Source organism: Microcebus murinus, chromosome 15 (assembly GCF_040939455.1).
Source record: "Microcebus murinus isolate Inina chromosome 15, M.murinus_Inina_mat1.0, whole genome shotgun sequence".
NCBI classification, from domain to species: domain Eukaryota; kingdom Metazoa; phylum Chordata; class Mammalia; order Primates; family Cheirogaleidae; genus Microcebus; species Microcebus murinus.
Window position 1 is genome coordinate 7,216,925 of NC_134118.1, and position 25,472 is coordinate 7,242,396.

The 25,472-nt window shown below is 44.9% G+C and overlaps 1 protein-coding gene across 4 annotated transcripts in view; it reads left to right on the forward strand.

The window, feature by feature from the left end:
• RREB1 (ras responsive element binding protein 1) overlaps positions 1-25,472 on the forward strand; it is a 132,637-nt gene that overhangs the window by 76,380 nt on the left and 30,785 nt on the right. For all 4 annotated transcript variants that reach the window (XM_012737731.3, XM_012737730.3, XM_076010454.1 and 1 more), the window contains exons 7-8: positions 18,950-19,094; positions 19,662-19,798. In XM_012737731.3, coding sequence (XP_012593185.1) covers positions 18,950-19,094; positions 19,662-19,798 — 282 coding nt within the window. The remainder of the gene's footprint in view (positions 1-18,949; positions 19,095-19,661; positions 19,799-25,472) is intronic.

Consider the following 25,472-nt stretch of genomic DNA (forward strand, 5'->3'; position numbering starts at 1 on the left):
AAGATCATTTTGGCTATTCTATTAATTGGTTGCATTAATTTTTATATGAATACCAGGATGAGCTTGGCAGTTTTTGTGAAAAATGCAGCTAGCTGGGATAATTATATAGACTGTATTCAATCTGTAGATCAGTTTGAGGGATATTGCCATTTTAACAATATTAAGCCTTTTGATCCATGAATGTGGGATGTTTTTTCATTTGTTCAAGTCTTCCTGAATTTTTCAGTGTCTCATAGTTTTCAGAGTACAAGTTTTATGTTTATTTTGTTAAATTTATTCCTAAGTATTTTATTCTTTTGGTGCTATTGTAAGTAGAATTGTTTCCTAATTTCATTTTAAAATTGTTCATTGATAGTGTATTGATAAACAATTGAAATGTATATATTGATCTTATTTCCTGAAATCTTGCTGACTTCATTTATTCATTCTAATATTTATTAATACTTAATGGGATTTTTTTTTTTTTTTTTGGAGACAGAGTCTCACTGTTGCCCCTGCTAAAGTGCAGTGGTGCCATCATAGCTCACTGCAGCCTCAAGCTCCTGGGCTCAAGTGATCCTCTTGCCTCAGCCTCCTGAGTAGCTGGGACTACATGGGTTCGTCACCACGCCCGGCTAATTTTTCTTTTTTCTGTATTTTCTTTTTCTTTCTTTCTTTCTTTTTTTTTTTCTTTCTTTTTCTTTCTTTCTTTCTTTTTTTTTTTTTTTTTTTTTTTTTGTCTCACTCTTGCTCAGGCAGGTCTTGAACTCCTGAGCTCAAGTGATCCTCCCATCTTGGCCTCCCAGAGTACTTGCTACAGGCATGAGTGCCCGCAGTGCCTGGCCTATTTAGTGGATTTCTTAGGGTTTTCTATATTATGTGTGTATTATTTTTCTTGCCTATTTGCCCTAGCTAGAACCACCAGTATAATATCAAATAGAAGCGAAGAGAATGGACATCTCTTTCTTGTTTCTGATCTTATAGAGAAAGCATTCAGTTTTCCTATATTACATATGTTAGTTGTGGGTCTTTCATAAATGCCCTTTTATCAATTTGAAGACGTTCCTTTCTAATCCTAGTCCTTTTTTTTTCCTATTCCATTCTATTCTGAATTTAAACCACCCTTATTCCTAGGGTAAATCCCACTAGGTCAGTAGTGCATAATCCTTTTCATATGTTGATAGATTTAGTTTGTTAGTATTTTGTTAAAGATTTTTGAGTTCATATTCATAAGAGATACTGGTCTGTGGTTTTATTTTCTCTTGATGTGTTTGGTTTTGGTATCAGAATAATACTAGCCTCATAGAATAAGCTGGGAAACATCCCCTCCTCTATTTTTGGAAAAATTTGTGAATAGTTGGTATTAATTCTTTTGTAAATGCTGGTAGAATTCACTAGTGAAGCCATCTGGGCAGTTTTTTAATTACTAATTTAATCTCTTTACTTATTATAGGTCCATTTAGATTTTCAATTTCTTCTTGAGTCAGTTGCAGTAGTTTGTGTCTTTCTAGGAATTTTGGCCATTTCATGTGAGTGAGCAAACAGGTTGTCACACAGTTATTCATAATATCCCCTTATGATCTTGTTTATTCTGTAAGGTCAGTTGTAATGTCCTGTCTTTTTTATTCCTGATTTTAGTAATTTGAGTCTTCTCCCTTTTTTCCTTTAGTCAATCTACCTACATGTTTTTTAGTTTTATTGATTTTTTTAAAGAACTTGCATTTGGTTTTATCGGTTTTCTTCTACTGTTTTTCTGTTCTCCATTTTGTATGTTTTCTGCTGTAAGCATTATTCTTCCCCCCCTCCCCTTCTGCTTGCTTTAGTTTTAGTTTGCCCTTATATCAGTGTTGTAAAGTATAAGACTAGATTATTGACTAGATGTTGGTAACACCATGACTCAGGTTGCAACAATCAAAAATACTCTAGGTGTTGATATATATATATATATGTATATATATGTATGTATGTATGTGTGTGTGTGTATATATATATATATATATATATATATATATGCGTGATATTGCCTAGGCTGGTGTCCAACTCCTGAGCTTAAGCAGTCCTCCTGCCTCAGTCTCCCGAGTCACTGGGACTACAGGCACATGCCATTATTTCCAGCAGAACTTTTTAAACATAGGGATTTACAGCTGTACTTTCCCTGTAAATATTGCTTTAGTTTCCCATATGTTTTTGTATGTTGTGTTTTATTTTTCATTCATCTCAGGGTATTTTCTATTTACTCTTGTGATTTCTTGTTTGACCCATTGGTTATTTAGGAGTATGTTGTTCAATTTTCACACATTTGTGACTTCTCATATTTCTTCCTGTTACTGATTTCTAGTTTCATTCCATTATAGTCTGGGAACGTACCTTGTATGATTGCAGTCCTTGTGAATTTATTGAGGCTTGTTTTATCGCCTAGCATCTGGTTTATCCTGGGGAATGTGCCATGTCTGTTTGAGAAGAGTATATATTCTGCTATCGTTGGGTGGAGTATTCTATAGATGGGCTGTTAGGTCTGCTTGTTTTATAGCATCATTTAAATCTTCCATTTCCTTGTTGCTCCCCATTTTATTTTTCTGCGTTTTACCTTGTAAGGATTGTATAATTATTATCCCATTTTACAGATAAAGAAAGGGTCAAAGGAACAGTGCTGAGGCTTGAACCTAGGCTGCCTGGCTTCAGAGACCATGCTGTTAACTGCTTCAGGCTTAGTGTCCCTTACCTGAAATGCTTGGGACCAGAGTGCTTCAGATTTTTTTGATTTTTGGAATGTTTACATATATATAATGAGATATCTTTGGGGTGGGACCTGGACTCAAATCTAAACACAACATTTATTTATGTTTAATATATACTTTATCGCATAGCCTGAAGCTAATTTTGTACACTATTTTTCATATTTTGTGTATGAAACAAAATTTTGACTGCAAGCAATCAAATGAAGTAAGATGTGAAATTTTCACTTGCAGCATTATGTCAGCGCTCAGAATGCTTCAGATTTTGGAGTATTTCAGATTTCAGATTTTCAGATTAGGGATGCTAAACCTGTATGTGAGAAATAATTGATAGAGCCTTTGTGTCACTTTGCATTTTAGAAAAAAAAAGCACTCTTTCACTTTTTCCCCCATTCTCAACACACTTCCATGCTGATACAGAGCATTGTTTTCAACATTAAACTCATCCTACTAGCATAGGCTACTGTGTATAGTTTTGGGGCAACAATTTTAACTGAATTTTATTACTGTGTGTTGTTTGGGTGTACTTGGATAGGCTAGAAATGATCTTGTTTTTTCTATAGCATAACCCTTCATGTTATCCTAAGATGTATTTCTCATTTATGATTACTGTATTTTAGAGTTATTTATAAACATTTTTTAAAAGCAGGCTTTAGGAATACTTTTGATAATTTTGGGGTTTGTGCTTACTTTATTTTGAGGCATCTTGATTTGGAGGAGAGGACTAAATTGTTGGGGTGGGGTTCTAGTCCTAATTCTGTAGAACTTTGCACAAATCTCATGACTTTTTGACACTTTAACAAAATGGCTTAGTAATACCTTATTTAGAACTTGGGCTCAAATGAAATAATGTTTGTAAAAGAGTTCTGAAGGCTTATACTGTACCTGGATGTATCCCAGGTAGGGGATGTTTCTGAGTCTTTACTGTTAGAACTGAAAGCACCAGAATGACAATCTGTGAGAAAAGTTCCACTACCGGTTATGTGATCCTAGACAAGTTATTTGACTTCTCTGTATCTCAGTTACTTCATCTGTAAAAGGTAGTATTATCCATACCTACCTTGTGGGATTGGTGTGGCGATTAAGGAATTAATACCTACAAAGCTCTTAGGGTAGTGCTTGTTAAATAGTACATATAAATAAATCATTATTAATATTATTATTGTTGTATATGCCACGAAAGGAAAATAGAGTGAGCAAACATTCATACAGAGCCAGATAAATTGAAAAGGTTTGTTTTTTAGACTTGTTTGTTTTGCTTTTTGCTATACTAAATCTATAATTTAAGCAACAAAAATTTATTTGGAGTATTTGATGTTTTCATTCTACATTTATTTTGTCTTATGTGCAGAAAATTGCAAATAATGGGTTAAAAGAACATTCAGGTTTTGGTAATCAATCACAGTAAAGTCATTATCACCTTCATTTGTTAGTGAAACTGTACTTTTGGGGAAAAAATTACAAAAATGTTTAAACACTTACAAAAATGTGCCAGAGAGAGTGGAATTAGATTTATTTGCCCTGGTGGATGTGTTCCAGAATCTGAGCCCCAGCAGTGAGCTATGCCGTCTCCCAAGCATGTCCCTGTGTTACCTTAATCAGGGCCCAGACCGCCCCGGGGCCCATGTGCAGGAGTTAAACAGAGTAATGCAAACCCTGTTCCTGATGAGCCTAGAAGGAAGTCAGTCCACTGTGAGAGTTTGCTGCCTAGCACCAAAGTTCTTTTTCTCACTTCCCTTCTGCTGCCACTGCTTCCCGAGGTCTGCTGGCACCTGCTGGGGGCGAGTAGCACCCAGAAAGAAACTCTCTGGTTGAGGGCTCTAGAGCCAACACTGAGCTAAGGGATCAGAGAATTGAATTGCTGCCATGGCTTCCCCCAGCACCCAAATGTCTCTGTTCCATCTTCTTTATAACCGGTTCTAGGCTCTCTCTGAACTGTGCCAGTTCCATCTGACATGGCTCCATGCTCTGATTTTTCAGTCAGTCCCCTGAGGGGCACAGGTGGGTAGGGCCTCTGCTATGCTGTGATTTCCTATAGTGTGGATTTCTAGATTTCTCTTTCTCCTAGGGCTTGATTCCTCAAGGCTGGTCTGGACACAGCAGTTGCAGACCACACAGTTCACCCTTCCCCTGGCTTCTGTTCACGCCCTGCTCTGCAGGCCATGTGCACGCACATGTGGGCTGCACGCCCTCCAAGTGTGTGCACTCTTCCAGATGAGCCCAGCCCTCCTGTTTTGGCTGCGTGGGGCAGATCTGGGCTCCACCCCGGAATTCTTGCTGCTGAAACACTCAGAGGGTCTCATTATACATCTCATAACATGGAGTCTGAGGACTCCATCCTTTTCAAGTTTGTAGTTATTCTTAGCTGATATAAAGGTGCTCTTTATAGAGCAACTCACTCTTTCCTTTGGTCACTAGTCATTTTATGTATATGTGTTAGTTATCTTTGTTTATAAGACTAATCAGTCTTTTTGTAGAGTTCCCATTATCTTAGTTTTGTAAGAGGATCCTCAGTAGAATTGTTATGTTGGTAAAATAAAATAGACTCCACAGAATGAGATAGTATATTAAATTATTTGTTGTCACTTGGACAGTTGCTTTGTAGCACTGATAAAGCCTATAGTTTCTTATACTTCTTTAAAAGTAATTATATCTTGATAAGTAGGGAGATGAGAGTGACACTAATTCCAGCTCCATTTGAGAAAGGTTGGGGGAGAGACCTCCCTAATTTATTACCATATCTGGTACAGTTTTTTGAGTTGCCACTTCCCTGTCTGCGGATTCTCGTGTTTTTGAGGTTTGAAAATCCTTTATCCCAACCCTTTCTAACCACATCTTATTTCCTGAGCAGAATAATAGGTTGCCATCAAGTACAAAACACGTGGCATGGAAACATCTCCGTGGCTCCAGCTTTTAACTTCCCAGAACCCTTTATCAGTTGCTCCCACGTTGAAAATTTGGATTGAGCAGTGCTCATCTTCCAAAACAAACTTGAGAAACTGAGCCAGAGCACGCCCTCTGGGAGCGTTTGATGTAGGAAAAAGGGCATTGAGCTTCACAGTGTAGTGTGCAAAGCTTGTTCCAGAAAGTGCTGGGCTGCGGCACAAGGAAGAAGTGATACTTGAAACAGAGGATTGAAATGTACCTCATTTGGAATAAAGCCTGTCTCATTTTAGAGTATTTTTCTTTTGTAGACCATAATTGCCTTGGGAAAATAGGAAATTCATGCCTACTTTGCTCCTCATTTTACAGACTATAGACTTTTAAGCTATAAAGAGTGTGTGGAGTGTATATTATGTTTAAGGACATGCCAAAGACCCTGGCAGGGGCAAACTTTCATGACTTCTCCATTTATTCTCCCAAGAGTAAGGATGTGTTCTCATTTCAGCTGTCATTAGAAGGGTGACAATGAGAAAGGAAAATCCTTGGAACATTGTCTAATTGTTTTGTCACAGGTTTGCTTTCTTAGTACCATGTATGTGATTTTTTTTTTGTGTTGCTAAGTATAGGAGACATAGGCCCTGGGGATGCCTCTGGACAACAGACAGTCTTCAGGAACAGAGGCTTATGTGTTCCTATTATGCTTGAAGAAAATATTAGCTGCACAGAAATGTGACCTAGTCCATGACAAATGAGAGCACAGAGGCTCTGAATTTAGCATGCTACTCTTAGGTGCTTAGGCCAAGCCAGCCCTTGGCATGCACAACTGCACTTGGGTATCTGGAACAAGTGGTCAGTATTAAACAAGACAAAGGAGCAGAGGTAGGACAGTGTCTCCCAGAGCAGAGGACAGTCACTTCTTTACCCTCGGTGCCCAGCAAACGGAAGGGCTCCGCGAACTTCTGTCATGGTCATTTCAGTTTTCTGAGGACTTCCCTATAGCTAGTTTTGGCACTTGCTGCTTCTCAGGATGGAAGTGACCACCCAAGGTTCAGTCAATCTCATCTTACAGCAAATCGCTTAATCTTGGCGCCTGTTCCTGCTAACATATTTCTATATAGGAAGGAAGGTATCAGGACAGTTCACATGGGAAGAAATTATTTGTAGGATAAAAATCTGTGGGTCACCCTATCTAGGACTTTGTGAATGTTTTGTCTCCCTAGAAATGTTTCTATGAAAAAGAAGAAACAAACCAACCAAGGGGGAAGACAGTTCAGAAGGAAATGTCCTTCGGGGATGCTCAGAGATCTTAGCATGTTGAACTCCACTTAGAAGATCATAAATGTTCTGTGACCACACAGACAGCTCTCTGCAAAGATTTTTGAGGAGTTTGTATAAATGTGACTTTAATGGTCTATACATAGCATAACTGCAGGAACTGTGCTGGACATATATATGTTTCTTTTCCTTTTTTTCTGTTGTTTTGGACATATATGTATCTCCTTATGTATGTTGGGTATTCAACGAATATTTGGTGTTTTAGTTGCATAATACCATAATGTACTTGGTATCAAAGCAGTTTTCAACATATTTAGTACTCTGTATACTGAAATAGACATAATTCTGGTGTAATATCCCACTTCATATGCTTTTCACACTCTTGTGAGTTTACATCATTAAGCGAGGCCTATAATCTTCCCTCAGGAGTGAACATTTGCAAATCTGTTCATCACAGCAGAGTGTCTAAGCTACCAGTTCTCCTCTGATAGCGTTATTAAGCTTTCAGCACATATGTTTACTGTTTGATTATATGTAAGCAATTTCAGCCTTTCTTTATATCTCATTGGCTGGATTTGAAATCCGCGTGCTTTTATATTCATTTCAGTAGTGGCTTCCAAAACGGTGATGTTTTCTGTGATGCTTCCGAGTCTCTGATAGCTCTTCATTCCTTTCTGGCTGGACTGTTAAAGGCCACTCCATGGGCTGGCCAGGAGTCTCCATCTCTTCATCTTTAGTGGGGGTGACGTTTCGCTCACAGAATCTGTTATGGGGGTTAACTGCTACCATAAATGCCCAAGCCTCTGGCTCACATTAGTTGCTCAACAAATTGTAGTTGCCTTCCTTTGTTTTCTTCCTTAAGATATTTAACCCTTCCATGTGCCAGTTAAGCGTGGACTTACAAAAGCCTGAAAGTGGACTCTGTGCGCTTTAGCGGTGGGGCGGCATAGGGCAGCATTCTGAGAACTCACAGCGGTGCCTTGTGGCGTTGCTGTGTGCCATATGCCTAAATGTCCGTTTCTGAATTGGGCAAATCCTCGTTATTATTTGAACATTTCCCTTTTTGGGGGATGTGATTGCTTGTTCTATGGTGTTTTTATAATTTTTAATGTGGATTTGCATTTATGCTGTTAGATGGAACTCTGTGGTCCTTTACAGAATTTTTACTTTACGTTTTAGATCTCTGACTAGCAGACAGCTACTACTGTTCTCTGAGAAAAAGAGTAGGCGAGAGTGATTTTTCACAGAATTTTATCATTCAAATAAGATTTTAAAAAAAGCATAAGAAAATATCAAATCTGAAAGTTGCCTGATTTTAATCGACAGCCTCTTGTGTAGCCTGTTTTGTGATTGCTGGACTTGAAATTCTTCAAAACGTCTTCGCTTTTATTTTGTGTTGGTTTTCTTTTCTAATGCCCCTTAACAATCAGCACAGCCTATTTTATTTTTTTGAAAGAACATTTAAAAAATGTACTATGGCTGGTGCTTACTTTTGACTCTGAATTTCTCTCCGAAGGACCAGTTCGAGCTCAATTATGCCAAAGAGAGAGCACTCATAAACTATCCAAATGCCAGTCAAGCTGTTTTTGTCCTGTCACTGTTTCTCAAGTTTTGATCTTGTTCATATTAAATAGGTGGTTTTTTTTTTTTTTTAGCACTTGGACAACTGGACACTAATATTTATAACTTAAATGTGTTTGTTTTGGCAGAAGTGGTGTTTGTTAGTTTGTCTCTTGAAAGTCAAGCGGATGCAAAAGAAATTTTCTCTTTAATGCAGGCAGTGCAATATTTTTGACTCTCTCGTCCAAATGTTTCAAAAGCTCAATCTTACCAGGTAAAACTGGTGGATAGCATCAAAACCTGGAGCTTCATGCTTGCCCACACTTGAACAGTTGTGAGAGCTAGAAATTAGGTCAGGGAAGGTAAGGGATGGGTTTGCCAAGGTAGGATGAGGAGTGGAGAACAAGACATGTCCCAGTTCCCTCTCCCACCATGCCCTTTGTCTGGTACCCTGAGAACTTTGAACAGACCAGACCCTTATTGTGTGTTCAGGTTTGTTTTACGGTATAAAAGTGGCAAAGTTGAGAGCAGGAGAGGGGAGCCTGCCTTCTAGCGTTAGATCACAGACTGAAACCTGCAGAGTGCTGGCTACAGTTCCACTGCTGCACTTCTTAGGTCTTTATACCTTGCATTTTTCCGCCTTTGTTTAAATATCCAACCTGTCCAACCTGTTTGGGCTGAACAAGCTGGTGCTAGCAAACATTGAAGCATGCCCACTCACTGTCAGCCTTTTTCTGATTTGTTAAGGAAGGTGATTAGCGGCAACATCCCCCCCACCACTAAAAAGTGAACAAGAAGCACAGAAATCTTACCGTGTGTGTTCATAGCACAGGATCCCATTCTCACCCTTGGCACATGTGTGTGCCTGTGGACAGTTCTCCTCGGCTTCTTTTGGGGGCTTTGATGTGCCTAATGGCGAGGTTGTCAGCCTTCATTGGAGAGATTTTGTATTTCCTTAAACCAGAGATGCAGTTGCATAATGGGTTCATTGGTATGTGGTGTCAGCACTTAATTCTTATTCTTCCTGCTTACATAACTCAGCTCGCTCAAGAGGTTGCTGTTCCAATTTTATGGGCGGGAAACTGAGGTCTGAGATGCTGGGTTCAGCCAAGATGGAAGCCCTTCTTCCTGGATTCTCCACTCTCCCTGGGTGTCTGTTGGTAGGACAGCATGCTGCCCCACCCTCATAGCATGTCATTTGTCACTCTAGAAAGCAGAGGCCACATGTGTACCATGTCCACCATTTTAGATAAAAGTGGCTGTACACTGTGTCAGTTGTACAGAAGGGCTCTGTTGCCTGGTTGGTTTTGGCAACCAACGTTTCTCTTTGGATTCGTGTCTGTTCGTTCTCTCTCCAGCCTTGGTTCCCCTTTCCTGCTCAGTTGTTTTTCACCAGCCCCTGCACATTATACCATGGTATTATCCCCAGAACGGTAGTGACAGTTTTGTTCCTCCACACTCCTTCCCTGCACCCACGAGCTGCACCGTCCCCATTCCTCCTTTGCGTGGGGCAGACCATCACCATGGCTCCATTCCCGTCTCTCTTCTGGAAAAGGCAGAGGGTGTCTTCATACCACGCTTTTGTGAAGATAGTCATCTCTTTCTACAGAAAGAAAATGAATGTGAATGATGAGGTCTGCCTTTTTGAAGAAACCTACAGTGAACCCTCTTCAAGGCTGAAGTGAGAAGCAGTCTCTGTGACTTTAGCATGTCCACTGTGCTAGGACGCCCGGCTTGGGGGTTGGTGTGTGGGATTCTAGCACTGCCAGGGGAAGCGGGTCTCTGTGGAGGGGCTGGCAGTTACTTCCCCCAACAGTAATGGCTCTGGGCTGATGAGGCCACTTTGGGAATGGCAACTTCGGTTGGGGCTCCATCACTCAAGACTGTAAATACGGGGCTCACTCCTGGGATAGGCCAGCTGTGGGCGTGGGATTTGGACCCCTGGCTATCTGGGAGTGTAGCCCAGGGAAGGAGTGGTTTTCCTGAGATGTTTTAAGAGACTGTCAGGTAGGAGATGGTAACTCTACTTGTTTCTCTGGATTTACCTGGGGAAGGTCTGATCTCAGCTCTGTGTAAATGAGAGTTCTCTCTGGGTGAGAGAGAAGTTGACTTCCATCTCCAAGGTTTTTTTTTTTTAAAGAAGCTGTGATTTTTCATGGAAATATGTAGTGTAGTATGCATTTTTGTGGGTTTTCTAAACAGGTATGGGGGGACCGAATCATATGGAGAGGATAACAAATGAAAAATTATTTTAGCAAAACAAGAACATGCAAAGGAAAAAGAAAAGTACAAGAGGGTTTAGGGTGTGCTGATTTAAAGATGCAGTAGTTGGGAATCGTGTCTGGAGTGAAGATTTTTAAAAGGTTGACACTGGCTGACGTGGGCTGAGTGCCAAACCCCCAACCTCTGAAAGTCAGGAGAGGAGGAAGGAGCTCTAGAACCTGCACAGAGGGCCTCTGTTTCCTAAGCAGACAGCCCACAGCTAGAGAATGCCATGCCTCCTCTCTCTCCTAAAGCCATCGGCTTCCGGAAGGCAGGGAAGGGCGAACTGCAGCAGCCACTGGTGTCCTTCTCCTACCGGAGGGTGACTGGAACCTTGAGGTAGGAAAAAGTATTTTTCAGGCATCATAATTCTAGCTCAGTCCATCATCGAGGAAGGGTTTGTTCCAAGATTCCCAAAGAGTCTTTAACAAGGACCAAGATAGAAAGGGGACTGCCCTCCCCAAACACTGCAGAGGAACTGAGATGGGAGAGCCGACACAGTTGTCTAGCCGGAAGAGCTGTGGCCCTGAGTCTGGAGCCAGAGAGAGCTCAGGTTTGACGAGCAGTGGAGATAGAGCACCCCCAAAAGCGTTTGTTAATGAGGAAAGTGAAAATGAACCTTGGTACACCTCTACTCTGAATTAAGGTTCCTTAACTTTTAATGAAATTTAGCTTTATACGTGCACTGGCTCCATCCGAGTGCTATGCTGCAGTCAACGGATGAGAGAAATTCTCTACTCTGGGACAAGTTGCCCTAGTACTGCGGAGAAAGGGTCTCGTAGAGGGAATCTGCACCGTGGAGGGTGTGATCTTTACGGACACCTCCCCTAGCAGAGGTGATGGGAAAAAACTGCAGTATTGAGACAGAGGTGCAACGCACTTTACTTTGTCGTAGCCCCTGCTGGTTGCGTGGTCCACCTCGGAGGACGTGGCACCTAACCTGCCTACAGTAGGTGGGTGCGGTGCCCAGGGCATTTCACTCAGCAGCCCGAGAGCCACGCGGCCGACGCGTTCCCACAGCGAGCTTGCGGACAGCAGGTTTACCCTTCATGCCAGGATGACTTCTGGACTTTTCTGAGAGTGCAGCCTCTCGGGTCAGCACAGGCACTTACACATCGCCAAACCGTCCTCCATACCCTGGCACAGCTGGTGTGACCTGCCTCTGGACAAGCATGACTGAACCTGAACAACACCCGAATTACTAGAAGGTGCCTCTGCACTTACAGGTGGGGCCACACCAGGAACCGCTGGGTTGTTGCCTTGCTGTCCTCCCCTGCCCTCTCACGCTCTGTCTTCGCTCTCCACCCCTCATTTGCTTCCAGAAAACATTTAAAAAAAATTTTTTTTAATACAAGTTTTTTTAGACTTTTAACTTTATTCACAGTATCATCTCAAATACTTGCAGGAAACTTGATTGGCATTGCAGGCATCACTTACAGCCCTTTGCTGTAAACTGCTCTCCTCAGCATTTGTTATGAAAACATGCACAAATCTTTCTGGAGACGTCCTTTTCTTTGGCCAGAAATGTAGGATGTATAGCTGTGATTCTTCTTAATCTTACTCATTCCCTCTTTGGTTATCACAAGGCTTTGTTGGACAGGAAAAGCTAGCACCAGGTATGGATGGGGATGTAGCTGTCACCAGGCTGCCAGGACCTGTTTGAACCTGTTGCCTTCAGTCTGGCGGGCCTCGGGCAGTGCTGAGCGCTCTTTGTGTACAATGTCCTGTGTACTGATGGAGTGGCCTTCCTTATAGTGCCATCCTCTTAGAGGATCCAATAAATTAGCCCGCTGTTAATAAACCTGTGAAGAAGACTGAAAAGTTAGCAAATACTGGAGTGTCTAAAACTCTCTGAGGTTTAGCCTTCACATGTAAACTAGGTATAGGAGAGCTTGAAGAATATCCGAGACATGCTGTGGGGACAGCTAGCACTAGCCGTCTCTTTGTAATCTTTGGTTTGGGTCACTTTTAACCTTGTTGAGAGATTCCCAGGGGATTTTGTCCCCAGAAGAATTTTAAGAATGTTAAATTTCCTACTTTTTTTTGTTAGGGATTTATGCCTGGTAAACTGATGTAGATACTGCTGATGTATTAGAAGATGGGTCTGGGAGTGGTTTAATGCTTGTATCCAAAAATGTCAACATCCTAGTCAGATAGTTAACCAAAACTGCAAACAGTACAAAGGGCTGGAGAAGTTCACTGTGATCCTGTGGTTCTCACCCTTGGGCAGGCTTCAGTATCACCTGCAGGGTTCATGGAATGCAGGCTGCTGGGCCCTGGCCCAGAGCCTCCCAGTCTCTGCGGGTGTGGGGTGGGGCCTGAGGATTTGCATTTGTGACACACTCCCAGATAGATGCCCATGCTGGTCACAGGCTTGTAGTTTGAAAACCAGTGTTCCAGCAGACTGGCAGGATTATCCCCGTTTTACAAATATGAAACTGTACCTGAGGTAGCCTAAATTACTGTAAAGTCCCGATGGTTACTCGGTGGCAGAACCAGGATCTAACATCTAAAATGTGTTACAGCTCAAAAACCACCCAAGACTTCATTGCATCATGTGTTCTCTGCTACACTGTCTTCCCAATCAGATTGCTTCTTTACCCAAATTCCCGTTTGCTGCTCAGAGCAAGCCAGTGCTTGGATGGCTAAGAGCTTGACCCCATTCCCAAATCTAATGACTTAACATGCCTAAGAAAGGTCAGCAGAAAGTTCCTATATTTGGAATTGGAAAGGAAGATGCTCAGGGAAATGGGGAGGGGTGTTTTAGGGATTGGTCTGTCTCCCTGGGGTTAGTTACTTCATTGGCATTCAGCCCTCGCACAAGGTGTACTATTGGGTTTGGCTCTGATCTCGTCAGTGTTCTCACGAACAGCCCACCCTACTAAAAGGGACCTTCTCAAGTTTAGAAAGCAGTGATTACATTTACAGGAGAGAAACTTCTAAGTTGAAAATTAGCGTCCACCCTAAGATTCAAAGTAGACTCCTATCAGTGCTAAAAAGTAATCAGATGTAGGTTTTTAGATTTTTTTACCCCTAGTTTAAAATAAATCTGTAATATTTGTGTTTGTTCATCACTATAAAAGCCTCTCCGGGTGTTATAAATAAGAGAAAACGTCTCTTGACTCAAGAAGTTCTGGTAAAATTCCTTCCTTAGACCACAGTGTGGCAGGATTTCTACTGTTGAAATGTCATGCTTTCAAAGGAATATTCTAGAATTTCATGCAAATACAGAAGAATACTTTTCATTAACTTTTCTCTACTGTGAGTATAGGTACCATTTTGAATCAATGAGTGCAGATAATTCCAATACAAAAATAAATTAACGTGTCTTCAGCATTCATTGTTAGGGTGTTTTTCATTAAAGTCCCTTCAGTGGGTCACTGTTTCCTATACAATCTCGTATTGAGTTTGTTTACACTAAAGCCTAGTGAGGTAAATTCTAAGGTGTCCTGGAACCTGAGGACGTGTTACAGTGATACTGAGTGAAACAAACATTTTCTACATATATCTCCTTCCTTACTTCCTTACTTTGCCTGTTTAAGGGTTCAGCAAATATTTATTTGTTTCTTCTTCCATCCAGCTGTTTGGCCGATACTTACTGACTAGCTACTATGTGCCCTGGGACTAATGCAGAGAAGGGAGAAGCTGAGTTCTTCCGTAACGGAACTTAGTTTCGATTGAGGGTGAGGGTAAGCACAGGATATGTTCGTTTCCTGCCATGTGCCGTGGAGGGAGCAGAACTGGGTGGGGCCTGAGAGCACCTGCGTGGGGGGTGTGGGGCTCTGGGCAGGCCTCGAAGGCGGGATGTGTGACCTGAAACCTGGACAGCAGGAACCTGGCCCGGGAAGGTCTGGGGAGCTGCCTCCCAGGCGAAGGAGCAGCAAGTGCCTGAGTCTCAGAGTCCAGAACTGGCTGGATCCATTTGAGGGACCCAGAGAGGGCTACTCTGTCTGAAAGGGCCTTGGGATGAAGAGTGCTCACTAATGAGGTCCAGGAATTAGGTGGGGGCCAGATTCTAAGAACAGCAGGAGCGTCAGAGGAATTTAAGCAGGGAGAAGTGGATTGGACCTTTGTTTTAGAAGCTCACTCTGGCTGCTGTGTAGAGAACAGATGACAGGAGGGCAAGAGGGAAAGCAGAGTGGACAGTTTAAAATATTAGGACCAGTGTTGTCATTAGTGTTTGTGAAGCTTGTCTAGTGGTGAATTATGATGTTACATCAATCCTTGTATCTGGACTTTTGCACATTTGTCTAATTACTAGTTATTAAGACAAACGTTTAGAAGAAGAATCACTGGGGCAAAGGACATACGTATTTAAAATTCTGATCCCTGTTGCCCAGCCACTTTGCAGAAAGGTGGCTACTGATTTTCACTCCCACCAACACTGCGTGGGAGTCCCAGTCTTCTGAACCACACCGATGCTGCATATCGTAAGATTTCTTATCCTTGCCAATCTGGAAGGTGGAAACACGCCCAGTAATGGCTCAGGTATGGAGTGGAGGAGACATGGTTTGACAGAACTTTGCATGAAGGAATCATGGGGGTCATAGTTGACAACAGCAGGAACTGGAGGATGTGACACCCTGCTAAACACACACTGCAGAACCAACCCAGACTCCGTTTATGTAGCCTCTGGAGGTCGTAGCCCCAGCTGTGCACCCTGGGGTTTGTGTCTGGGTCTGGATCCAGCATTTCTTGAAGGATATCTGCAAACTGGTGAGTGCTCCAAGGTTAGTTAGTAGCCAGTGTAATTTGACAGACCTGGGAACAGAGCTGGGGTCGGGGAGGCTGGAGTCGTTTAATTTTGGAAAGAGAAAACGTTGGAGAAACACAGTCATGCTCTTGCGCTGTTTGAAGGGCTGCCTCATGGAAGAGAATGCAGCGGGTGCTGTGCTGCCCCGAGGACAGATACACATTTAAAGCAGGGACAGAATCTCTGACTCAACACGGGGAAGATGGTTTTTAACAATTGAAACAGCTGGTGAAAATGGAGAAGTCCTTGTTGCTGGAAGTATTCAGGCAGAACTAAATGGTGACTTCTCCAGTGTGCTGTGGAGAAGGACTCCCTGTGCAGAGCAGGGGCTGGATGACAGCTCCCAGCCAGCTTGGAGGCTCGTTGTCATTCATCGACACTTGGAAATTAGCTGGATTAGCCCTTGAAATAAAAGCTGAGAGAAAAACATGTCCATGCCTTCTAAAGACTAGGACTGTCTCTTCCTGGCCACCCTTGCTTTCTGTTCTGGCCACACCCTGAGGGGAAGAGGCCACTAGAGGCCCATCATTGTCTACTTTCCATGAGCTTTTGGGAGGAAATGGGCAGCTGAAGTTGCTGCTCCTGCTGTCAGAGGCCAGGGATACGAGCAGGTGGGGTCATCTCTGACTACATCACATCCAACGTCATACCTGGCGGCACCTCTCCAGTCCTGGAAATTCACCGTTGGCTGAATTGAGGTCTTAGAGGAGCCTGCTGCTGTTGGTCATCACATGGTTGGGAGGACAAATTGAGAACTGCCTGTGTGGTGGCCAGCAGCTGGAGCAGGGCTCGTGCTCTGACGCTAGGCTCTGTTGGGCTCGGGCAGAGGACTGGTGTGGGCCACTGTCCATTAGGCCGCCCTGACCTGCTTTCCTCCATCTGCCTCTAGAGTAGTGCAGTTCAAGGGCAGCCTTCGTTTTTCAGACGAGGACAGAGGCTCTGCAGTCCTTGAGTGATTCTGGAGGTAGGGAACGTTCTTTGCCTGAGCCAAGGGCTCCTTGCCCCCTTATCTCCCATGTCCAAATTTGGTTAGAGTTTGATACCAGTTGTTCCACCTTGGGCCGCAGTCCACCAAAGAGGAATGTCCAGGTTCAGGTTATGCATAGCCCTAAGATTCCAGCCCGGGATCCATAACAGAGTTAACTGGCTGACGTGGTCTTTGGAGGGAGGTTGGGGTGGGGGAAGAGCGTGAACATCAGAGTCGCACGCTTGGGTTGGCTCAGGCCGTGAGGCCATGGGCACTCAGCCTCTCTGCACCTCAGCTGCCACCTCTGCAGAGTGGAGACAGCAACCTGTGTCAAGTTCCCACCAGGCCCTCGGCTTCCGCTCCTTTGTAAAAACAGCTTCTCTCATAAGTTCCGGGAACAGAATAAATAAAGCATCATTTTGTATTTCTAGAAACATTGTATCATATGATTGAAAAGATACAGCTTGAAATGGGCCCATGAACTGTTTACACTTGTGCATCCGTAATTTCTAATATTCTTATCGTATCAGCTGTAGAAAAGAGTGTGAATTTTGTTAGTTAAAACTAATTTTGAGTAATTTATTGAAAGGCAGGTTTAATATTAATTTATAATATATTTCTTATGTTATCATACTTCCTAAATTCTTAGATGCTTTTTAAAGAAGAAAAATTAGCATTTCCAAAATTAAGGTGTGCCATGCAATAAATGCCAAAAGAAACTTGCCAGCCTTTTTTCCCTCTAAACGCTGATAGTAGTAAGTGATGGTCTCCTCAAACCACGGTCACTTTGGAATGGAGGACGTAGTTGGAACAAAGCTGTTTGTTTCCATTAACTCCCTGAAGGCCTTGAGGTGGCCGAGAACCGAATAATAAAGCATGCTTTCCTACCAGTCTAGGCAAGGATTGCATGGGTACAGCATGGGGGTTGTCTGTGATTCCTTTTCATGTTCTCCCACTACTTGTTTCTGCCCCACCACTGGGATTCCCTCTAGGAAAGCAGAGGTTTGGCCTGAGCCTCCTCCTGAGTCCCACATCTTCGAAGGTTAGGCGGCGTCTCCAGCAGGTCTAGCTGGTGGTGGGCGTTGGTGCTGGTGCTGTTTTGGCAGGGGGTAACATGGGTGCCCTCTGCCTTCCAGAGTGCATCTGTGGTACCCAGCCAGAGAGGGCCCATGGCAGTTTCAGTGTTGCATGTGCACATGCACACAGATGAAGGGCTCTGTGACCCCGCTGGGCCTGCTGTGGGAAAGGCATCATCTCCGCCACCTGAAACCATGGGTGCTGCTTGTCACTCCCAGCCTTCCCCTATGCCTTGGCCTTCACATCCTCAGCCTGTCTCCAGACATGGCAACAGAGGGGGAGAACTCTGTACAGGATAGTTCATGAAAGCTTTGCTGTCTTTCCCCAGTCCTGAGAACTTCTCAAGTAAGATAACTCAGTAATACAAGTTGTTCACCAAGAGCAGAGGCTGCAGTCCCAGATCTGGCACGGTCTAACCCCAGTCAGAGGATGCTGATGCTGATGATGACTCATTAACAAAACTAAACTTTTTTTTTTTTTTTTTTTGTAGAGACAGGGTCTCACTCTGTCGCCCAGGCTGGAGTGCAGTGGTGTCATCATAGCTCACTGCAACCTTGAACTGCCGGGGTCAGATGATCCATCTGCTTCAGCCTTCATAGTAGTTGGCACTGTAGGCATGCGTCATCATGCTCAGCCAGTTTTTATGTTGGAAAATAGGGGAACTGAGACTATCTGTTTGTAATGTCATTCTTTTCCTATGTACCTTAGGATGTTTGTCTTAGAATTTAATAAAGGAAGGTCACTTAAATTGGGTCACCTGTAAGACTCTCTTTTTGGAACAGACATAAACATATGATATGTAAGACTTTCTTTTTGTATGTGTATCCTAGTCCTGAGTTGCAACATGTAACTTTCTCATTCCATATCTGAACTACTCTCAGGATCTATACATCTATATAATACCATGAGCAACATGGAAAGGCTTTCAGGTCTTAAGCACTGTGTACATCTGCTCTGTCAGCACGTCCCAGATTTGACCCCAAAATGCTTCCAAAGGCAAAAGAGAGAGACATGTACAATGGGTAGTTGGCAGGGGTCGGGGGTGAATTCTCGGGCAAATACAGAGTTATCATGCGGTTTATGAGCTCGTGGCACAGTTTAGATATCTGAGAATTCATTATTCCATAGAATTATGTGCCCTAAAACAGTATTTTTTGTGTGAGTAAGTAGAACAGGTCACCAGATAGTTTGTTTTCATCTCACCAATGCCAGTTAAGTTCATGAACGTCTTCCAACAAACAGCAAGACGTTGAGCAACACTTTGGGATGGCACTTGAAAGAGCTTTAAGAGAGGTTCAAGGAAATTATAAAGTTTTAAAAAGAAGTTACTGTATAATTTATACCCTGTATCTCTTAACTAAAATATTTTAAGTACCAGTACCAAACACGAGCAATTTAAAAGAAAGAAGTGAACTGACGGTTTTGTTAGATCACTCTGTGTGTGTGTGTTCTTTTCAGACATATGAAGATCCATGAGAAGGACCCTAACAGCGCCACAGCTGCAGCTCCTCCGTCTCCTCTGAAGCGCAGGCGGCTGTCCTCCAAAAGGAAACTGAGTCACGATGCCGAGTCAGAGAGAGAAGACCCAGCGCCAGCTAAAAAGGTCCTCTCAGCTCCCAGCACAGACGTACCTCCTCAGGGGACTGTTGTCAGAGATGCCTCTAGTCTTTATGTTCCCAGCGTGGGGACTTGGCAGATTTTAACCTATGTTTTCCCACACTGTTTTTGTGGAGTATCTAAGAAGGTAGTACCTGTGTGCACTTCCTCTTTTGAGCTCCTCCACTGAGCCCAGAGATGAAACGAAGAGCTTTTAGAATTGTTTCCATGCTTTTACATATTTTTTTCTAGCTAAAATGGAAGCTTCATAAGCATTAAGGACTTTTTAATTCCTCACTCTTTGATTCCGTGCCTGGCAGACATCAGGTGTTCCATGAGAACATGTCGAGTGGATGGAGGGATGGATGGGTGGTGGGTTGGTGGATTGATGATAGTGTCCCGTGAGTATTCATTGTGTGAATGAATGAATGGCCAGTCATATCCTTAATACCCAGGGGTGGGGAACGCAACCCTTTCCTTTCTGTAGAAGTCTCTATCTAGTGTTGGCCTCTCTTCTGAAGCCAAGCCATGTGGGAGACCTCCTTCATGACTTCATTTTCTCCTTTTCCCTAAGATGGTGGAAGTTGGGCAGTCAGGTGACTTGGAGAAGAAGGCTGATGAAGTCTTTCACTGCCCAATATGTTTCAAGGAGTTTGTTTGCAAGTATGGACTGGAGACCCACATAGAGACCCATTCTGATAACCCTCTAAGGTAGGAGAAGGGGCGAGCTGGCTTTTTCTCGCCCGTTTTTGCTGGGATTTAACTTTTTCTTATTTCTCGTTATTCCACCCTGAGCCCCTGATTGAACTTGTGTATGACGACACTGCTAAGGCAGTTAAGTGGGGTGTCGCTGTGGGGAAGAAGCCGGGCTGAGCTGTCAGAGCATGGCCGCAGCTGGGGTGTGTTCATGGGGTTCACTCTGCCTCCTGTGTCCCTGGCGAGGCCCCTTGAGCAGTCCCCAGTGAGCCCCCTGCGCAGTGGACAGTCTCCTATGATGGGAGCTTTTGGACAACAGGTGCATTTTCTTTGCACAGAGTGTTGCAACCCACATGATTGCTAGCTGTACGTGAGCATGTGCTCGGGACAGGGACGGCCCATGTGTTGCACACACCTGGCACAATCCTAGCACACACTGGGGACTTTGGATGGTTTTTTTTTGAAGTTCAGACTGAGTGGGACCAGAATCGTAGAAACCTAAGAAAGTATTTCGGGGCAAGAGAAAGTTCTACTTAGTGTAAGGTACTCGACCAAAAGTGAAGCCCGTTATGTTTCAATAAAGTAGCAACAGATGACTGTTCTGCTGTTCCGTCCCCGAGTGTGGGTCCCTAGCCCGTGTTTCTGATCCTCCGCAGGCCAGGCAGAACACGTGGGTGGTAACAGGACTTTCTGGCAGAATTCAGGGGAGCCTCCCTCCCTACCTTCCCTGACAACCCAGCAGGCAAGTGTTCTTGATGAACACTAGATAGACAAACAGTCAGATTTAGAAATTTTTCCTACAGAATTACCACTTAGAAATGTTAGACTACCGTAGATTTTAGGCACTGAAAAGAATGAAGAGCTGCGTAGGAGCCCCTGCTATATCTGAGAGTCCCGAAAGTCACCCACCCTGGACGTCACACACAGCCGAGGGTTCATTCAAGAGCAGAGGGTGGGCCCACACGTGGTTGCAGCTTTGGGTCTTAGAAGACAGCTCGGGAATGTGGGGATTGGGGTATCTGTTTGCGTGAATCCCTGATATATGAACAGGATTTCCTTCCTGAGGACACGTGTTCAGCTGTGACTTTGGAGTAAGAGGGTCTGAGCAAGCTAAAAGCTTCTGTGTTGTGGGGAAAAGCCAGATTATATGGTAATTCGAAGCCAGGTCAAATATCATGATCCTTAATCACATTAGCTTGACATCTTTGTGTTGGTGGGGGGAAAGAATTTGTGAAGAATTTAAACTGCTGAGCAACTGAAATGCTGTGAAATGTCTCACGGAAGTGCCCGGGCTCAGGACTCTGCCCCGTGGTGGGCGCGGGCTCGGGCTGCTTAGCAGGCCCCACGCCTCGTCCTCGCTCTGCTCACGCACGGCTTCAGCCAGCCACCCTGCATCTCGGCCTCCTCATCCTTCGTGTCCTTTGTTCCTAAAACCAGTCTCTTAGCGGTTGTTTCTTCTGTCTACCAAGAGCAGGCATCTGGCTCGTCCCTTTGTAGGCCCTGCGGCTCCGACAGCGTCGCGGTTCATTGCGCCCGTCCATCCCCGGGGTGCGGCTTGTGCTGCTCGGGGATCCTGAACGTTCTGCAGAGCCGGGGCCTGAGCGCACAGAGCCGGGGCTTCCAGCAAGCCTCGTGGAGAGTCACGGGCAGAGGGGGGCCCTTGTGGGACCCCAGCTGCCCCTCGGCGTCCCCACCCGACAGCCGTCCTGTCCCTGGGACTGGCCTTCTGGACGAGGACCTGCTCCAGGAGGGGCCGGGCTCCCCCCAGCGAGGACGGGTGGAATTGCGCTGGATGCTGCTCGTTCATTCCCGGTCGGGAGGGGCGTCCCTCGGTGGGCAGTCACCCACTTGGACGTCAAGGCTGGTGGCGCAGACGGGCTATGCAGCTGGCAGTGGAGGGTTTTCCTCGCCTTTTCAGCACTAACACCCTGTGTTTGGTAAGAGCGTGGCTGAGGAGGTTTTGTAGCTTGTTGGAGACTCAGCCGCTCCAGGCAGCCTCGCATCCCACTGGCCCCGCAGCGGCTGATGGAAAGAGGTCCCGGCATCCCACGTGGAGGTGGACAGGCCACCCCTGCCTAGTGGCTCTGTCTGTGATGCTGCTAGGCGGGGCGGGGCTGCCATCTGGAAACCGCGAAGAGCTGATTACAGAACATAGTTAATTTCCCTTTTCTCCCTCTGCTCTGCCGTTCCCCATAATAGCCTGCTATCGGAGGAGGCCCGGGCCGCCCGAGCCAGTGGGGCCTGGCCAGGCTGTGAACTGGGACAGTAGCTGGTGGGAGAGAGTGCTTGTTAACCCAGAACTAAAATAGGCACCAGCTCCCTTCCAAACCCCAAGGGCAGCAGAACCGCAGTGGGATGCTACCAGCTCAGACAGAAAGTTCGTAACTCAAAACAGCTGTTGCCTTCTCCCTCCTGCCCTCGTCCCCCTTCCCTGCCCACCAGAGCTGGCACGGTGCCCATTGTTCCTTAATAAAAAGTGTTGGAAATCCAAACTCCTGTAAACACCAAGTCCATTTCCCCTCATTCCGCTGTGTTTCCAGTGAACGAAGTGTTGGTGTAGAACAAAAGGAAGGCAGAGCTGTTTGTAGAGATGCTAGCGCTTAGGGCTGGGTATGGTTGCACCCTGGCACGACCAACAGTAAATCATCCCCCTCCACACAGCTCCCGAGACGAAGGAAGAAGGCAGGGGAGCAGGGCAGTGTCGGGTTTATAGACAGCTGGTGCCTTGAAGCTGAGGCGACAGACTGAGTGTTCAGAGAGCAGGTGGGTGCACAGAGGATGCCTCTGTGTGAAGGTTTCCCTGGGCACAGGACACCTTGCTGGCTATTAGAATAGAGAGTGGTGGCTGTACCTGTTGTGGGTGAAGTCAGCTAGGAGGAGGGTCCAGCTCAGCACTGGCCAGTAGAAGTAGAATCCAAGCTATGAGTGTCATTTGAAATTTTCTAGTAGCCGTGTTTTAAAAAGTAAAAAGAAACAGACAAAATGAATAATGCTTTATTGATTACACTAATATAGTCAAAATACAATGTCAATTTTTATACTTATTAAATAAAAATTATTATTGATGTGGTTTACACTCTCGCTTTCATATACCGACTCTTCGAAATCCAGTGTGCGTGGTGCGATCCCAGCCCACCTCGATGCGGGCCAGCCACATTTCAAGTGCTTAACAGCCCGCACGGCAGGTTTCAGACAAGCCACCTATGATGGGAGGGCACAGAGGCCGTCTTGTGAGTGAATGCCTTGTCTCTGGGCCGCATGGGGCGGTGGCTGGATAGTCACTGTGTCAACGCAGCTGCTGCTGAGGCTGAAACTTGGCCAAAGTTATTGTATAATCTTAGATGTCTCTCCGATTAAAGGAGATCTCGTAATAGCAATGTTAACATTATTTCAGCCAAAGTATGTCCAACAAGCAATGAGGACAACAGTAGTGTTTGAGAGATGGACTACAGGCTCAGCAGAGAGCTAGCACGTGGGTGGTTGGTTATAAAACAAAGTGAGGGGTAGATTCAGGGTCAAGAAGGGCATGCTTTGCCCATTGTCCAGGCAGAGGGGTCTGGTCCGTGCAAAGCTTCTCTTTCAGATTTTACAGCAGAGGTTGTGGCGCTTGACTGTGTTTCCCCCTGGTCAAGGGCCTCCTGCATCTGGTCACATTATTGCTCTTGGTCATCTCTGAAGTGATTTTAAAGATCAAGGCGGTGCCCTCAAGTCTGTATCAGGAATTGGTACGGCCAGCAGCCCTGGCTCCTGGAGTTGGAAGGGTAAGCATTGCTGCAGCTGGGAGGGCAGGCTGAGGGCTGCCCCTCTGCCATGCATCTTGGCAGTGTGGCCACCAGAGGGAGATCCTGGAAGCTTCTTTCTTCTGAATTATCAGCTGTTCCAAGGAGTGTTCACCTCCCTTCACTGCACACCCACCACCTGCAGAGAGATCCTAGGACTCATCCACATGGCATTGGTCCCACCTTTGTTGAATGGCATCCTAAAAATAGGGAGACAATATAACGAAATATATATGTGTCAGCATCTTTCATTTAAGAGTCTAGGGATCTGAGGCTTGGCCAGGTGGAAACATTTAAAACACTGCTGGGGGCTCTTCTCCCCGGCCGGTAGAGGCGCCTTGGTCAGGACTGCCCTGTGCCCCACCCCACCCAAGGGCCAGAGTGGGGACTAGCCCGGCCCTTGTGAAGTCCCTCAGACCCTGCCCCATGCTGAACGCCACGCTGGTTTTGTCAGACAGTTGGAGCAGGGCATTGGGCTACGGTGTGCAGATTCCTGGGGTGCAGGAAAGGAAGGCTACCAGGCCAGGGCCCTGTCACAGGGCGGTCCCTGTTGCTCGCAGCAACTGGGAGAGATTAGAGCAGCTGTTGGATGTCGGTTCTCTGTGTTGGGATGGGCAGGGGAGGGTGGGCTGAGGGGAGAGGGATGTCTGAGCCGGGTGGGGCTCCAGAGGAGAGGTTGTTTGTACTTACTCCTTCTGGCCTCCAGAGACAGAACACGAAAAAACGAAGCATGAAATCCCTTTTATGAAGGAATGCCAGTCCCTCGATTAAAGCACTATAATGAGAAAGGAATTCAGTATCTCAAGGAAGTGGCCAATTTGAATTGCTGCTTCTCAGCAGGTATTTCGCAGGTTGTGCTGATCAGGGTTGCAAGGAGTGGGAGCCGCAGTGTCAGCTCCTGCTGAGCCGTGTCAGGCAGCAAGGATGCCGCACACTGTCCTCCGAATTTGCAGCATAGAAAGTGGAGTGAAGCCAGCCGGCTCCATCCCTGCCGTCTTTGTGACCTCAGGCCAGTGGGGTCTCAGTTTCCCCATCTGGAAAATAGATTTGAAGACTGTTGCAAGAATGGTGGGGGATAATTCACAATCCTCAGGCTGTAACAGATACCAAACAAACTGCTTTCTGCTGACACTATTATTTAGGATGCATGTCTTTTTAAATATTTTAAACCTTCTAACACTTACATTATTGTTTGTTGTGCCACTCTGTGGTCACCCCAGTTTCATGGAATTGAGGAGTTAAATCACCAGGGCTTCTCCCAAGTAGGATTTCCTTGACAGAGGACAGAAAGCAATTTGTCCTTCACTATTTTTATAAAGAGCCACTTTTATCTACTTTCGCTTCAGTAAAGATTGGAAAACCAAGTCGCTTTTTAAATTTGATTTGAGGCCTGCCTCCCAGGTTTTGTAATCCAGCTGTGTTGAAAGCAGATATTTAGAAACTTGAAGGGACCTGACACCTTGAAATAATAGAACCACACATCATTTTTCCTAAGATTGTTGGGGAAACCTGGGATTCTAAAGAAATGAGTTTTCTGATGTTTGAAATTTGCCAACTCAGTTATTTGACAATATGCTTAGCCTCTTAACAAGAACAACAAAATATTAACCCTTTTGTGCTGATTATAGGAAGGTCATGTGTTTACCCTCAGCTGCCACAGTGGTAGAATTTTTTTTTTTTTTTTTTTGAGACAGAGTCTCACTTGTTGTTGCCTGGGCTAGAGTGCCGAGGTGTCGGCCTAAGCTCACAGCAACTTCAATCTCCTGGGCTCAAGCAATCCTCCTGCCTCAGCCTCCCAAGTAGCTGGGACTACAGGCATGCGCCACCATGCCCGGCTAATTATATATGTATACATATATGTTGGCCAATTAATTTCTTTCTATTTATAGTAGAGACCGGGTCTTGCTCTT